Raw genomic sequence first — 16047 nt, 5'->3', positions numbered from 1 at the left:
TTACAAGCTGATCAGGTAGTGCCACTCTTTTACACCAGCACACAATCCAAATGTAACTACTCGTTACAACAAACCGCTGCACAACTTCACTGCCATCATGAAAAAGTACTGTGTCTTTGGCGAGTGACAGTGCACTAGGCAGCCACACATCAAATGACTCTTCAACAGATTCCACCGTGATATTAAAGCTACAGTGAAGGAGTACTGCAACTGAGAATGGGCCAACAAACTTGGCATGCTTTATGTAAGGCAATGAATCTGCTTGGCGAACTATGAAGATGTTCCTGCTGCATTCTTAATGGATTCCAATACTTCGGAATGGTCACTCTATCAGAAGTATGTCTGATGAAAAGGTGAATGTGTTGCCAGACAGCTTTGCTGTCAGTTGCAACCCAGCTGAAGCTTCTGTGGACCTTGAACTCATCCATACAGTAACAACTAATCTCTTGTTGATAGGGAAGATGGACACAAGAATCAACTGGTAACACCAGATGAGGATGAAGATTCTCTTTGCCAGGCCAGGAAGGTTTGTGGACCTGATGGAATCACCTTCTCCTTATGCAGCTCTGGTAGATTGCCGCTATACACCTGGTGTCTGTCTTTAACCAGATTTTACGCACTGCTCACTTACAGCTGCCAAGAAACATGCTGCGGTAATGGTGGTTCCTAATCTGGGCAGTAACTTCCAAGTGATTGGTAGTTACTGGCCCATCAGCTTCCTCCCAGTCCCCTCGAAAATCTTGCACAGGATTCACTTATGTAGACTATTGCAACACGTCAAAGGAGAGATCGTAAAACCAAAGGAGCAGTTTGGGTTTTGTAGAGAACATTCAACTGAGCAACAACTCCTTAGAGGCCCTTGATGCTCTGGAATATAAATATTTTGGAGCAGAGTTCTTGGACACCTCCAAGGCATTCAACAGCATGTTGCCCCAGTGGCCTCCTTTACAAACTCCTTGTGCAGAGGGTGTCAGTGCCACATGTCCACCTCTTCCAAAGCCACATGGCCAACTGGACAACCCATGTGTGGGCCCACAGCTTAGTCTCTGCAGCATGATGTGTCTATGCAGGTGTATCTCAAGGCTTGGTCCTTCGAGACCCTATACATGGCAGACGCCCTGGAAGCTGATTACAGCTCGCACTGTATGCTGGTGACACAGTGTTCTTGATCAGAATGTCTTCACACCATATGCAGTGTCACCTCCCAACATGCCTGTGATTACATTACTGTCTGGATTGTCAAGCAGCAGCTTAGGCTCAGTGTTGTCAAGGCGTAGTGTAGTGCCTGACAGTCGCGCATTGTTCTGTGCCCCTGAACATGGTGCCAGTCTACATGAGGAGCAACACTGTTCCTTAGAGCGACACAGTGCGTTTTCCTGGTGTCACGCTTGACAAACATCTGATGTGGCACCAGCACATCACAGACTTGCACCATAAAGGTATCAAATGCCTCATTGCCTTGTACCTGGTAATGAACAACAGCTATACCCTACCATTGCACCTTGCCAGTACTTTGTACAAGTCACTGCTGTGCTCCATGTTAGAGTATGCAGTGGTGGTCTGGGATAATGAAGGTTAAACTCACATTAAGAAGCTCCAGTGAGCCCAGAACAATATGCTGTGCTTGGCACTGTGCACCGCACATGAATTCCCATGGGATATAGGGCACTAGATGGTTGGTGTCCCATGACTGAAAGAATACTTTGAGCACATTGCCTGCAACCTCTACATGAAGACATCGGTATCTATGAACAGGAAGCTCTGGGTGCTTGGCGGAAAAATCCAGTGTCCAGCGTCCAACAGATGGCCATACCTTCTAAATGGTTGAGGTAGTGATCATTTGTGTGTTACAAGTTACTCTGTGGCAGCAGGCTCAGATATCCTGTCCAGTTGGGTGTATGTTGGTCCTGAATGTGTGTTTGGCTTTCTGTTTACTGCAGAAACACTATATAAGGCAAGAGGAAAATACATCATTTCATTTGAGCTGTGTCATTAGTCTAATGTGAATAGGATGAATTGGTACTGATTTGGTACCCTATTGAGGGTTACCAGTAGGAAATCATATGTTTGGTAGCACTTAACAGATGTTACAGAAAATAAGCTGCTAAGTTGTATTTCTTTCCAGTTTACTAATTTTGATAGTTAAGACCATTTTGCTAATCAGTTCCCCATTCCCTCCCCCCCCCCCCCCCCCCCACCACACCACGCCAAAAAAAATAAAAAATAAAAAAACTCTTCTGACTAAATAGCTTTCCTTACAAATCTAAAGTTCATAAATAAAATAATAATGGACCATAGACTAAGTCAATAGAGCAATAGAGGAGTTTCATAACTCTGTTCCTTGGAAAATAATACATTTTTCTTTCTGAGGATAATCTAAAGGGTGCTCTGCTACATGCCATTATTTTCTATGAGTGAGCAGCTGTGTTCATATTAATGTAAATGTGGAGTCAAAGCACCTGTTTCATGCTTGTCATAGTGGAGCAATGGAAACTATGATTGATTAAAACAACCATAATGATGAGCTTTGAAAGAGCAGTTCTCTAACACTAAATATGTTGTGTTTTGCATATTCTCTCAAGATAGCCCATCAGTATTCACTTTCTCTTGAGATGCTTCACGAGTCATTAAAACTTGACTATTTGTTTCAGGCTTGAAAAATTCCCACCTTTACCAATAACCTCCACAAAATGACTTAGAACTTGAAACCTATGTTGTTTTCTACAGAAGTTTATGAAACATAGGAAAAAGAGAATTTTATTTTGTAGTAATTATGTTTTACCTAGAACCTTCAGCACTTATTTTAAATAGCCATGTTTCAGATTCCAAATAAATCCTAGTAGTAATGTGTAAATGGTTGGTATTTCAGTGATGAGAGTGAAATTTTGATGCAGGATTGGTTTTCCTTATGACCAAACACCTCCCCCCCTTTTCTCCTGCCCCACTCTCTCCCAGTTCATTTATACAGATTCTCCTCTACAAATGTCGTCAGTTGAGGTAACAGTACAGTGCTGCCACTGTGGTTGATATCTGCCAGCTCAAATTCCAGTCTGATCACCTGACTAGGTTTTTTGTGATGTGCAGGAGTAAGTCTATACGAGTCTCATGATGGTTTTATTCATTGAGTGCCACAGTTTATTCTCTACTTTTTCTCATCAAATCTGTCTTTGCTTTTAATGAATCTTCAGTTAGGTGTCAGGTAATACTAATTTAAGAAAGAAAGGAAGAAGTGAAAAAGTTAAATTAATGGAATATATGGCTCTGATAACTGTCCTTATTGTAAAACCTAGAAACACTCTTCTGCCAATGAGCAGTTCCTGGAGTGTCCTCACCATTGGACCCTTGTCCACAACTACAGTAGCGTACTGGAAGCAAAACGAAAGTTCGTAGTTTTTATAAATTGTGAAACTGTTTACTTACACTCTATGGAAGTTTTCAATTTTATGCTAATGTGAACACTGTGAAATACACTAAAATTATCTATTGGAAGTTTCCTGTATCCTGCGATATGGTGATCAGATGTTGCTGGTAAATGCCTCATTATCTAATGCCTGAGCATTACTTGATTTTTTAATAAATATGACAGGTGAGGACAGTTAAATTTGTAAGGAAGACAAACCACTAATCTATAGAACAGATAACACACTCATGAAAAGCTTCCAGAATATTAAGTTTAAGTAATTCTCGTTCTCTTTCAGATTTATTTTCAGTTACAGAATTGTAGTGAATATTGATTTTTTTGTGAGTGAACCTTATCTTTCAGGTGAGATGGGCCACATCCGCATTTTCTGAAGATTGTGTAGACACACACCCGACAAAAAAGAATGATGAACAATCAAGTTACAGCAAGAATAATCCAGCAGAACAGTTAAAGTTATCTGAGCAGACTGGGAATAGTAGAAATTCAACCCAAAAACTGCCACTTCGAAATAAGAAAATTGAGTTTGTCACAGTTGAAAAAAGCTTTGATCCTGTATGCGAGAAAGATTTAGCATTATCAAAGAAAAGATTGGAACCTCTCCAACAATGGTTTTATGCAATAGAAATATCATCCAAGGTAATGTTATTAATACATAAAGTGTGAGAATTGTTGGATGATAGGTATGTATGTACACTTCATTAAATGATTTTCTGTTCGCATACTTACATGATGCCTTTTCACATTGCATTGTTTTGCTGAAACGACTTTGTTACTGTATTGCCTTGTTTTATGTTTGGGGAAATATTGTGGCACTCACTTCTGTCTGCAGTTACTGTTTGCCATCAAGATATATAATTTTTCCAAAGTTTGTCTTTCATATGTAAATCTGTAACTTTCATAATAGTGCCATATCATTTAATATTTGGGTAACCTGATAACCTTTTGTCTGTTCAGTTTCACAGTTCCACAGTATTTCTAACTTCTATGTTTACAGTTGTTGGCACCCAATTTTGGATACTTTGCTAAACTGAAGAAGACACAGTCCCTAATGATTCCTTTGGATTTTATGTGCTTCCATAGACATGAAAACTAATACAAAAAGGTCTTTAGTGCCATCAGATGTTCAATTTAGGTTAAACTGATATAATAAAAAGTTGTTATTGAGGTGGTGGTGGTGGTGTTTTTTTACTCCTTGGACTACATATGGCTCACCTCACATAATAGAGCATTTCTCATGTCCATACCTCTTTCATTTATGTGTAACACACATTATATTATTCTGCCAGTTTCTCTTTCACTGTGTTCCATCCATCTGGAGTTTGTTAATATTCAATTTGATTTGATTTTTTATTGGTCCAGTTTTATCATATAGCACAAATTGTACAATTGATGTTGGACAGGTCAAAGATAAGTTACAATAATACATAGTATTAGCAATTAAAATTAGGTACCTACTACAATTAATTTTGTTACGTATTCAGAAATTCTCTGACAGAATAGAAACAGTGCTTTGTTAGAAATGCCTTTAGTTTAGCTTTAAATATTGGATGAGTAGTATTTTTTATTTCCTCTGGTATCTTATTGTATAGTATTACACCAATGTTAACTATGCTCCTCTGATAGGTGGTTGTTCTGTGATATTTTTGATGTATATTTGATTTCCTTCTGGTACTATAGTTGTGTACACTTTTGTTCTGTAGCAGTTTGCCTGTTTTCAGGAGATAGTCCCTAGTGAACAAGATAGTTTCATAAATGAATAAACTTGGAACATTTAGAACACCAAGCTCAGTAAAGTGGGATTTTTAAGACCACAAATTATTCTTAAAGCTCTTTTTTGCATTCTAACCTTTACACTGTAAGTTGAGTATCCCCAGAAAATGATCCCATATCGGATTAGTGAGTAGAACTGTGCATAGTATGCCTGCAGTACTGTTGTTTTGCTTGTTGTAGCCTTTAAAATTCTTAAGCCATAGCACACAGATGATAGTTTTCTACACAAGTTATTTATATGTGTGTCCCACTTTAAGTCTTGCTGAATCCAAAGACCCAAGAATTTTATGACACTTACATTTTCTAGGGGATCATTTTTTAATTGGGCTTGAATAGATACTTGATTAATTGGAGGAATTAAATGAAAATCGACACACAGTTTTTTCAGTATTTATAGTGAGTTTGTTTTTTGTGAACCACTCAGAAAGTATTTTCATAGAACTTTCTGCTGTGGACCGCAAAGTTTCTGGACTGGATCCAGTGAGCAATATGCTGGTGTCATCGGCAAACAGGATAGTTCTTGTGGGACTCATATATTCAACTAAGTCATCCACATAAATCAAAAAGAGTAGTGGACCTAAGATTGAGCCCTGTGGTACACCATATTTTATTGGTAATTCCCTAGAAGGAAAGGAGTTGTTTCTTGTTTTACTCATTTTGTTGAATTCATACTGAAGTGATACTTTCTGCCTGCAGTTTTTTAGGTATGAACACAACCAGCTATGTGCTACACCTCTTACTCCTCGTCATTCTAATTTTTCGAGCAGAATGTTATGGTCCAGGACGTCGATGGCTTTTGATAGATCTAGAAAAATACCTGCAGCTAATTTATGTTGATCAAGGGATTTTAAAATGCAGTCTAAGAATTCAAAAATTGCTGTCTGTGTAGATTTAGACTTTCTAAAACCATGTTGTTGTACTGTAAGAGGTGCATATTTATTTATGAAACTTAAAAGCCTGTCATAGAAGAGTTTTTCTAGAATTTTTGAGAAGGAATTCAACTGTGACATGGGTCGGTAGTTTGATATTTTTTCAGAAGAACCTTTTTTTTAGCAGTGGTGAAACTTTTGCTATTTTAAAAATATTTGGGAATACACCAGTTTTTAAAGAGAGGTTGAAAATTTTTGCCAAGGGGTTTGCTATGTAGTGAGCGCATGCTTTTAATATGAAATCAGGTACTTCATCAAGACCACTTGACATTTTATCGCTTAATGATTTAATTTTACTTATAATTTCATTGGGGTTTGTTTCATACATATACATAGAAGCAGTTGAGATCACTGACTTGCTGGAGAAACTTGGGACTGGTCCTTGACAGTGTACTTGAATGAGGTCTTCAGCTAGTGAGGTGAAGTATTCATTGAATTTTTCCACAACTGAATTTGGGTCTGTGACTTTTGAGCCTTCTAGTGTTAATGATACATTCTTTTTCTTTGGCACTGAACTACAAGTTTCTTTCTTTATAACTCTCCATGTATATCTCATTTTGTTAGATGAGTTTCTTATCAAATTGTCATTCCACATAATTTTTGCCTCTTTGACTACTCTACCATAGATTCTTTTGTAGGCTTTTGAATAATCTGCAAATTCTTGGGTTACTCTATATTTCTTACAAGAGTACTGCAGAAATCTGTTTCTCTCACTGGAAATTTTTATGCCTTTAGTTACCCAATACTTATTATTGTTAGGTTTTACTGTTTTTACTACTTTTGGAAATGCTACATTAAAATAGTGAAGAAAGATGCTCTGAAAACTCATGTACATGCTGTCAACATTGTTCTGAGTGGCGATGCTTTCCCAGTTTTCCTTCGCCAGTAAGAGATTAAAAATTCTAATGTTATCCTCAGAAAAGGTTCTTTTTTCAACTACTTTTCTGGAACTGCTACTACTTGTTGGCATTTCTATACACAGCAGCTGTTTCTCATGATCACTATAACCCATGCTCAATACTCTGCTTGTGAATCTGTAAGTTGTTTCTGAGATGAATATTTGGTCAATAATGGAATCTGTGCATTCTGTTAATCTTGTTGGACAGTGTATTGTGGGGATCATATTGAATGTGTTGGTCATATTTATCAAAGCATCTCTGCTGCTGCTGTCTTTTAAAAAATCAACATTGAAATCCCCACAAAGCACTATCTTCATATTTAGTGTACTGACCCTGTTCAGCAGAACCTCTAGTTTATTCATGAAGACTGACACTTGGTGCTCTATATATGTTAATAACTATGAAATTAAACTCTGGCAGTTTGGTAATGGAAAGTTCAAAGTCTTTTTCAGTTGAGTCAATATAACTTTTACTGACATCACAGAACTTTACTCACAAAGATAGCAGAGCCACCATGTTTGGAAAACTCTCGGCTAAAATGACTTGCTAATCTATATCCTGAGATTGAGGTTAATTTTACTTTGCCATTTCGTAGCCAATGTTCAATAATGCAAATTATGTCTATATGCAGTGCATACTGGAGTAGTGTTTGCAACATGGAAATTTTATTTGTGAGTGACTGAACGTTATGGTGTAGTATAGCAAAATCTGGGTACTTAGTAACTTTAGTTGAAACGGCCTAAAAATTTTTCTGTATCTTTCTTGTGTGTGGCGTCTGTTCGCTGGTGGCAATCAGCAGGTGAGTTAACTTCTGGAGCTTGTATAAGTTTTGCTTCATCCACATCTGTCCTCTTCGGTTTAAACCATTTTGTAATTTTCGTTTGGCTGACGACTTGATTGATTGTTTCTTGCCTAATCGGTTTAAACAACTTGGTAATTTGCGTCTGGCCAATGGCACAGCTTGGAACTCGTCTACAGCACTTCTTAATCTCCGTTTGGTTGTCACTTACACTTTTTTCTTCTCTCTTCTTCGAAATGCGAGTACATACTTTTCCGGCTAGTAATTTCTTTCCTGGCGTATTTAAATGAAGTCCATAGACTGTATGGAACCTTCGCTCCAATCTGTTTATGTCTACAATATCGACATTCTTAAAGTTAGTGCATCTTTCAGTGATACACTTGTTTGCAACATTAATTTCGCGGTTCACACATGACCAGGGTGGTAAATCATGGCGATGCGGGATGTTCACAATGAGTACATTTGTGTGGGTTAAATTATTTAAACATTTCCTCATTTCTGTAATCACCTTGTGTGTCTCGTTTCTATAGACGTCATTTGATCCTCCTATTAACACGGCGAAATCGTCTTGATTCAAACTAGCTACGTCAGTTGATGTTGTTAGGTCCGTTATTTCACTCAATGGAGCCCCTGGCTTTATGAAACCAGATGCCTTGAAACTAAATGTTCTCATCAACATTGCGGAAATTTCACAGCCGTGACTATCACCTAACACACAGATTGTTTTGTGTTTCACACTTTTTGTAACCGGAGGATTTAAGATTCTTCTTCTCACCTGACTAGTATTGTTTTTTTGCCACACGTATTCTAAATGTTCTTCAGTTTGCAGTTTTGCTGGAGATATGTTTTTTAACGTAGTTTCCTTTGTTGCATTGAAGTCTGTGGTAGTGTAGGTGTGCGCACTTAGTTTCGGAGTTTTTAGAATATCTCCTGACGCAGTATTTTCACTGTTTGACCTACTTACAACGAGCAACGGTTTGCCTATTTCTCACGTTTTTCAGATTGTAGTTTACTTATTTCCACCTTTTGAGTGTCTATTGTAAACTGTAGACTGGATATCTGTTCGTTAAGCTTCTGTATTTCAGTCTCACAACTTGCACACGTTTTTCTTTTACTACCAAAATTTACATTTTTTTTGTGGAGGCACATTATACACTTTCAACTTGGCCACCATCTTTGCGGTTCATCAACTTACTAAATGACTTCATGCCCAAACAAACTGCTCATCTTTATGAGATGTATGTCCTCCATTAGTGTAACTTTTAAATTAACCCAGACTTATAAGCACTACTAGAAAATGCCTTATGAAGATTTTATAGGCCACTTGCTTTATGGGTAAATTATAGTTCCTTCTGCCAATGAACCTGTATGGGTTGTCTTTCTGAAAACTGGTTTTGTGTGTCATTACTCAAGATGTATGCTTCTAGATATTTAACCATTGTGGCTGTTTCCAATTAGAGATTGCCAAACATGTAATCAAATTGTAATGAGTGTTTTTTCAGTTATGGACAATGTATTACGTATGTTTTATGTATTGTGAAAGCAAACTAGGTGAAGTTCGTGGTCAGTGCCAATACCATGCTATGCTATGCAATGATAAATGTATACTACTGGCCATTAAAATAGTAACACCATGAAGATGGCATACAGCAATCATCAAATTGGCATGAAGTGTACTAAATGTGAGGATATTTACAAAGCAGATTTATTTATATACCTTGATGGTCCAGCCCCTAGATGACCAAATGGACTGTACGGGTTAGGATGCAAATGATTTGCATTTGAACATAACTGTACAGTGTAGGCAGGAGAAATGCCATCAACATTATGTATATAAGGAAAGAAGACTCAGCCAGTTTATCATTCAGAAATCACACTTCATTGTTGTTCATTTGTTAAAAGATTGTGGTATGTCTTGTTTGAGAAACGTCTTCAAATACATGTCGGAATTCAGTAGTAGCAAGATTGTGGCCTTTCAAGACTGCAGTTTGCAATGTTGCTTCTCAGGTTGATGGGGTCTTGTGAATGCCGTACAGATACAGGTTTGGTGGGCTCCGAAGTTTCATTCTTGATGCCATGCAGGATCACAGTAGCACCATGAGACTGTCATCTGAGAGGACATTCAGCTGTGCAGGATTGTTCAGTCATATCACATACCTTGAGTCACAGAATGAACTTGTTTGCAGCAAGACACTTATCCACATGGACAGTGTGTTATCTGAAACACCATGGACTGTTAGCAATACGATCAGTGTTGCGCCTTCCCTTGGTGTGGTAGCAGAGAGAACTGCACAGACAGTACTTTGTCCAAGGACAAAGCTGAACACAGAAGTGCCACTATGTAATCCTTTCAGACTAGTTCCGGTTGTGCTTACAGCATTACAGTGGTCGTATTTGTGTGTGGAGTCTCAGAGGAAAACAAACACTGCCCCATTGCTTTTATCATCATATGGACCCAGCACCCAGAGTGATAATATGGAGTGCCATTTGGACACAACACAGTTCACATAGCTGATAATTTGGACAGAATATTTTCCACACTGTCCTGACCTACCTTGATACAGAGTGTATTCATCTCTTGCCCTGCCCTGCATGTTCTGCAGACCTCCCACTCATTGGAAACTTCTAGTTTTGGGTTGCCAGGAGACTGACATGCCACCACTCTCTGACTACTATGAGTGAGTGATGAACTCTTACATAGTGTTGAAGCAGCATCATGTACCCGTATCTGTCATCTGCGATCATTTCGACTTCATGCCCAGCTGGGTTAGAACAGTTTGTTTGTTAGAGAGGTCGCAGCTCTGTGTACCAAAGCGTGCACCATGTATATCCCCAAATCACCTACAAATTTAATAGTGTATTCTTTTTACTGTACTTGAATACACACAATAAATAAAATTTCTGTATGTTTTCTCTCTTCCCTGGAGTTGCAGTTTTAATGGCTAGCAGTGTAGTTCTTGCCTGCAGAATTTTTCAGACATGCTTCTTTTATGCAATATGTCATACTTATTAAATAAAGCTTTTTCCTGAGGTCTTTCTGTGGTTGCTTTTATGTTGTTAACTTTTTGCAGTAAGTTTATTTTGTGCAGATGCTCATTGATCAAGCTGATGCTCAAAATTTTGTACATGTTTCAATTTGAGAGTTAATACACAAATTTAGAACACAGTATCAAACACACGTATTCGCTATTGCTTAGAAAACATAGAACGGTCATGTTTAAGTTTGTTTGTCTAAATGTGAAAGTTGGCAAAATAAATTTTTAGAACAATCATAATACATTTGCAGAAGAACCGAATATTGCTGCTCCTTGGGCCGGACGGCTGTGGCAAGACGGCAGCTGTGAAGGTTTTAGCAAAAGAAAAACAGATGGAAATAGTGGAATGGTCAGAACCAGACTTCATTCCAGGAGTAGATGGTAAAATTCTCTCTAGCTCTTTCTTTCTGTCTCTCACAAGTATTCTAAATGATATTTAGGGCATGTATAACATCATATTTCATCATTCTGTGGCTTTTTTCTACAGTTTCTTACAAGGTGAAGAATACTGTGCTAATTAAAGTAAACATTTAGAATATTGTAGTAAGTCTCATTTTATCTTGTTTAATCATAGACTTTTGGAAAAATTATGTTGTTTCTTGTCTAGGATATACTCCACAGTTTGATGTGAATAACTTAAAGACCTTTCTTTGTCGTGCTGGAAGATACTCGAGCTCAAAAAAACTGATTGTTGTTGAAGACCTTCCCCTTTCTGTGCTTAGTGCGAAGGGTGACTTAACTACTGTGATTCAGTAAGTAATATTTTCAACATACATATTAGCTTCAGTTTGGGTTTATGAAAATACACTGCTGGAAAAAAATGCAACGTCCACAAGAAGGACAAGGTCAGTTTATTGACAAGTGATGTGACAGGTAGATGGTTGTTGCGGGCGTATATAAAAAATTCAGACCAAATGAAACTTGCATGTCACAGTATGGAGTGCCCAAACACTTGCATCAGTAAGCAGCGTACACCCCCTATGGTGACAATGCAGGTGTGTATTCTTGCATGTAAATGATCATAAAGGTGCCCAGGTCTTTCAGTGCTCTGTCATATCCTTCTTGCAGTATCATATCTCCCGTCTCATCTTTATCTACATTATCTTCCCTTTCTATAATATTGTTTTCAAGTTCATCTCCCTTGTACACACCCACTCTATACCCCCTTTCACCCCTCAGATTTCCCTTCTTTGTTTAGTTCAGGTTTTCCATCATAACTCATGATATTCATACAGCTGCTTCTTTTTTCTCTAAAGGTCTCTCTTATTTCACTGTAGGCAGTATCTATCTTTCCCCTAGTGAAATATGCTTCTTAAACCTTATATTTGACCTCAAATTTGTTCAGTTTTAATCTACAGTTCATAACCAATTAATTGTTGTCAAAGTTCACATCTGCCCTTGGAAATGTCTTATAATTTAAAATCTGGTTCTGAAATACAGAGTGGCGCACATAAAACCGGCCTGAACCGGAATGCGAACACGCATGAGTAGCATTACTAGCTTGTCAGTTTCTGTGCCACCTTCCAACAGCAGTAGCATGTGAGTAGTTCATACGGAAAGTAGTCATTATAAACTGTGTACTTCATTGTCATGCCTTATTCCATTGAAGAACGTGTGTTCATTGTTGAAGAATATGTGCGGTCTGAATCCTTTAAAGTTGTTCATGACACTTTTCATGAAAAGTTTTCAGAAAGTAATATTCCTGCAAAATCAACGATTCAGGATCTAGTGAGAATGTGGTGTTCGACAGGCAGTGTTGTCAATTCAAAGAGAAATAAGGCACAGACTGTACGTACACCTGAAGTTGTGGCAGACATGACTGCACACTTTGAAAGAAGTCCCTACAAGTCAACATGACAATTATCACAGCAATGTGGAATATCTCACAGGTCATGTCAACGCATCCTTCATGGCTTAAAAATGAAACCTTACTGTATGAGTGGCGTTCAGCAAATAAAAGAAGTGGATGAGGGTAAGCATACACATTATTGTAATTGCTGGGAAATGTTGTGGTCGGACATCTTGATCCGTTCCTCCTTTTTTCGACGGATGAAGCTTGGTTTCATCTGTCGGGTTACGTTAATTCACAAAACACAAGACACTGGGCTACAGAGAATCCCCATGGAATACTGCAAAAGCTATTATACGATTTAAAAATAGGTGTATGGTGTACTGTATCTGGTAAACAGAATTATCAGGCCATTGTTCTTCAACGAAACTGCCAGCACACTCCTGGAAATTGAAATAAGAACACCGTGAATTCATTGTCCCAGGAAGGGGAAACTTTATTGACACATTCCTGGGGTCAGTTACATCACATGATCACACTGACAGAACCACAGGCACATAGACACAGGCAACAGAGCATGCACAATGTCGGCACTAGTACAGTGTATACCCACCTTTCGCAGCAATGCAGGCTGCTATTCTCCCATGGAGACGATCGTAGAGATGCTGGATGTAGTCCTGTGGAACGGCTTGCCATGCCATTTCCACCTGGCGCCTCAGTTGGACCAGCGTTCGTGCTGGACATGCAGACCGCGTGAGACGACGCTTCATCCAGTCCCAAACATGCTCAATGGGGGATAGATCCGGAGATCTTGCTGGCCAGGGTAGTTGACTTACACCTTCTAGAGCACGTTGGGTGGCACGGGATACATGCGGACGTGCATTGTCCTGTTGGAACAGCAAGTTCCCTTGCCGGTCTAGGAATGGTAGAACGATGGGTTCGATGACGGTTTGGATGTACCGTGCACTATTCAGTGTCCCCTCGACGATCACCAGTGGTGTACGGCCAGTGTAGGAGATCGCTCCCCACACCATGATGCCGGGTGTTGGCCCTGTGTGCCTCGGTCGTATGCAGTCCTGATTGTGGCGCTCACCTGCACGGCGCCAAACACGCATACGACCATCATTGGCACCAAGGCAGAAGCGACTCTCATCGCTGAAGACGACACGTCTCCATTCGTCCCTCCATTCAAGCCTGTCGCGACACCACTGGAGGCGGGCTGCACGATGTTGGGGCGTGAGCGGAAGACGGCCTAACGGTGTGCGAGACCGTAGCCCAGCTTCATGGAGACGGTTGCGAATGGTCCTCGCCGATACCCCAGGAGCAACAGTGTCCCTAATTTGCTGGGAAGTGGCGGTGCGGTCCCCTACGGCACTGCGTAGGATCTTGGCGTGCATCCGTGCATCGCTGCGGTCCGGTCCCAGGTCGACAGGCACGTGCACCTTCCGCCGACCACTGGCGACAACATCGATGTACTGTGGAGACCTCATGCCCCACGTGTTGAGCAATTCGGCGGTACGTCCACCCGGCCTCCCGCATGTCCACTATACGCCCTCGCTCAAAGTCCGTCAACTGCACATACAGTTCACGTCCACGCTGTCGCGGCATGCTACCAGTGTTAAAGACTGCGATGGAGCTCCATATGCCACGGCAAACTGGCTGACACTGACGGCGGCGGTGCACAAATGCTGCGCAGCTAGCGCCATTCGACGGCCAACACCGCGGTTCCTGGTGTGTCCGCTGTGCCGTGCGTGTGATCATTGCTTGTACAGCCCTCTCGCAGTGTCCGGAGCAAGTATGGTGGGTCTGACACACCGGTGTCAATGTGTTCTTTTTTCCATTTCCAGGAGTGTATTTACTTGCAACTCTACAATGAATTTTCGGCTCTGTTAATTCCAAACGGAAAATGTTGTGCATATTTCCAGCAAGATGGGGCAACTTCTCATATGGGATTTGTCCTTAGCTCGTATACATACTGATTTTACAGAAGAGAGGACCATTAGTAAGGGCTTGTGGCCACCCCGCTCTCCTGACTTGTCACTGTGTGACTTTTACCTCTGGGGATTTCTAAAGCCTAGAGTCTATCACAACAATCCCAGAGCACTTGACACATTAAAAAATAACATATGTGAAGAAATTTCGAACATTCCTCAAAGAGTACTGTTTTCCTTAACATGCTTCGATGTGCACAATTTTGGTTGGATGTTGGCAGAGAACATTTTGAACACAGACTTTAAATTCCTTTTTAAAGTATCCTTATTAAACTAATAAAAGTAAATCTGTTACTTAAACTGTTAGTTACATAGTTATTAATGAAAGTGTACAATAAAAATGTAAGAAAGCGATGATGTACGTTGATTTTCTTCATTCATATTCCTTTCAGCGCAGGGGCTGGCTTTATGTGCGCCACTCTGTATCTGTCTTACCATTATGTAATCAGTTTGAAACCTTCCGATGTAGATCAAGCATAGATGATCAGTACTCAGCACTTTGCTGCTTTGGTGTCCTGTAAGATAATTTCATAGAGAAGTCGGTCTTAAAGTATAGTTTTTCTCATTATAAAATTCACATGGTTTGTCAGCATTGTATTTCTCTAACTGGTCTGGTTGACATTTATGAATTATATACCTAACACTCTTAACTTCATACTAATTTTCTCTCATTTTACAACTTTTAATTAACAAAAAAAATTAACAGAACAATGCCATATTTCATTGGTTTGTGCCTCATTCCTGTTGTTGACGTGTGTAAACCAATAGGCGATTAAATGTGAAAAGTTATTTTGTTAATCTTGTATTTGTGTATACTGTATTTGCAGAGCTAGGTTGAGACTCATTATTGATACATTTTTCTATCAGTGTTAACATGATGACCTTCCTGTTTATGATTTTAAATAGTTTCAACTTAAGTTTAGAACAATATAGGGAAAACGCACAGATGTATATGTCATCTTATTATTCTTCTTTCCAGCAATTATTCAACCACAGGAAAATGCCCACTTGTTATAATAATTTCACATACAGATCGATACTCGGTATTTAATGCTGAGGCTCAGAAGTTATTGGATATGGATGTAATAGTGTGAGTAAACTGTAGTCTATATAAAAATTAAATAATGATACTAGTGACATAAAAAACAAATATATATTAGGTAATACTGAGTGCTGGGCAACAAATGATATACGTCCCAGACACTGAAACAGTTTTCATATATAATGTCAAATTAGCTATTTTCTTGATATGTTTTAGTCTGTAGCCATGCTTGTTGTAATTTTATAGTTCTGTAATGCTTGATACTAGTGACATAATCTTCTTTTACTGGCACTTAAAAATGATTTTTTTCCCATGATTGTGTTTCGTGGCTGAATCTACACCCATCAAAAAAAGTTAAGCAGGTAATTGGTT

At 39.2% G+C, this 16047-nt stretch overlaps 1 protein-coding gene across 2 annotated transcripts in view; it reads left to right on the top strand.

Moving 5' to 3' along the window:
- Positions 1 to 16047, top strand: part of LOC126184748 (cell cycle checkpoint protein RAD17) — a 141864-nt gene that overhangs the window by 42530 nt on the left and 83287 nt on the right. For both annotated transcript variants that reach the window (XM_049927286.1, XM_049927287.1), the window contains 4 exons: positions 3764 to 4057; positions 11105 to 11234; positions 11461 to 11605; positions 15613 to 15723. In XM_049927286.1, the coding sequence (XP_049783243.1) occupies positions 3764 to 4057; positions 11105 to 11234; positions 11461 to 11605; positions 15613 to 15723 (680 nt within the window). The remainder of the gene's footprint in view (positions 1 to 3763; positions 4058 to 11104; positions 11235 to 11460; positions 11606 to 15612; positions 15724 to 16047) is intronic.

The sequence above is a fragment of the Schistocerca cancellata genome, chromosome 4 (genome assembly GCF_023864275.1).
Source record: "Schistocerca cancellata isolate TAMUIC-IGC-003103 chromosome 4, iqSchCanc2.1, whole genome shotgun sequence".
Lineage (NCBI taxonomy): Eukaryota > Metazoa > Arthropoda > Insecta > Orthoptera > Acrididae > Schistocerca > Schistocerca cancellata.
The sequence above is the reverse complement of the archived record's forward strand: the minus strand, read 5'-3'. Positions and strand labels throughout refer to the sequence as shown.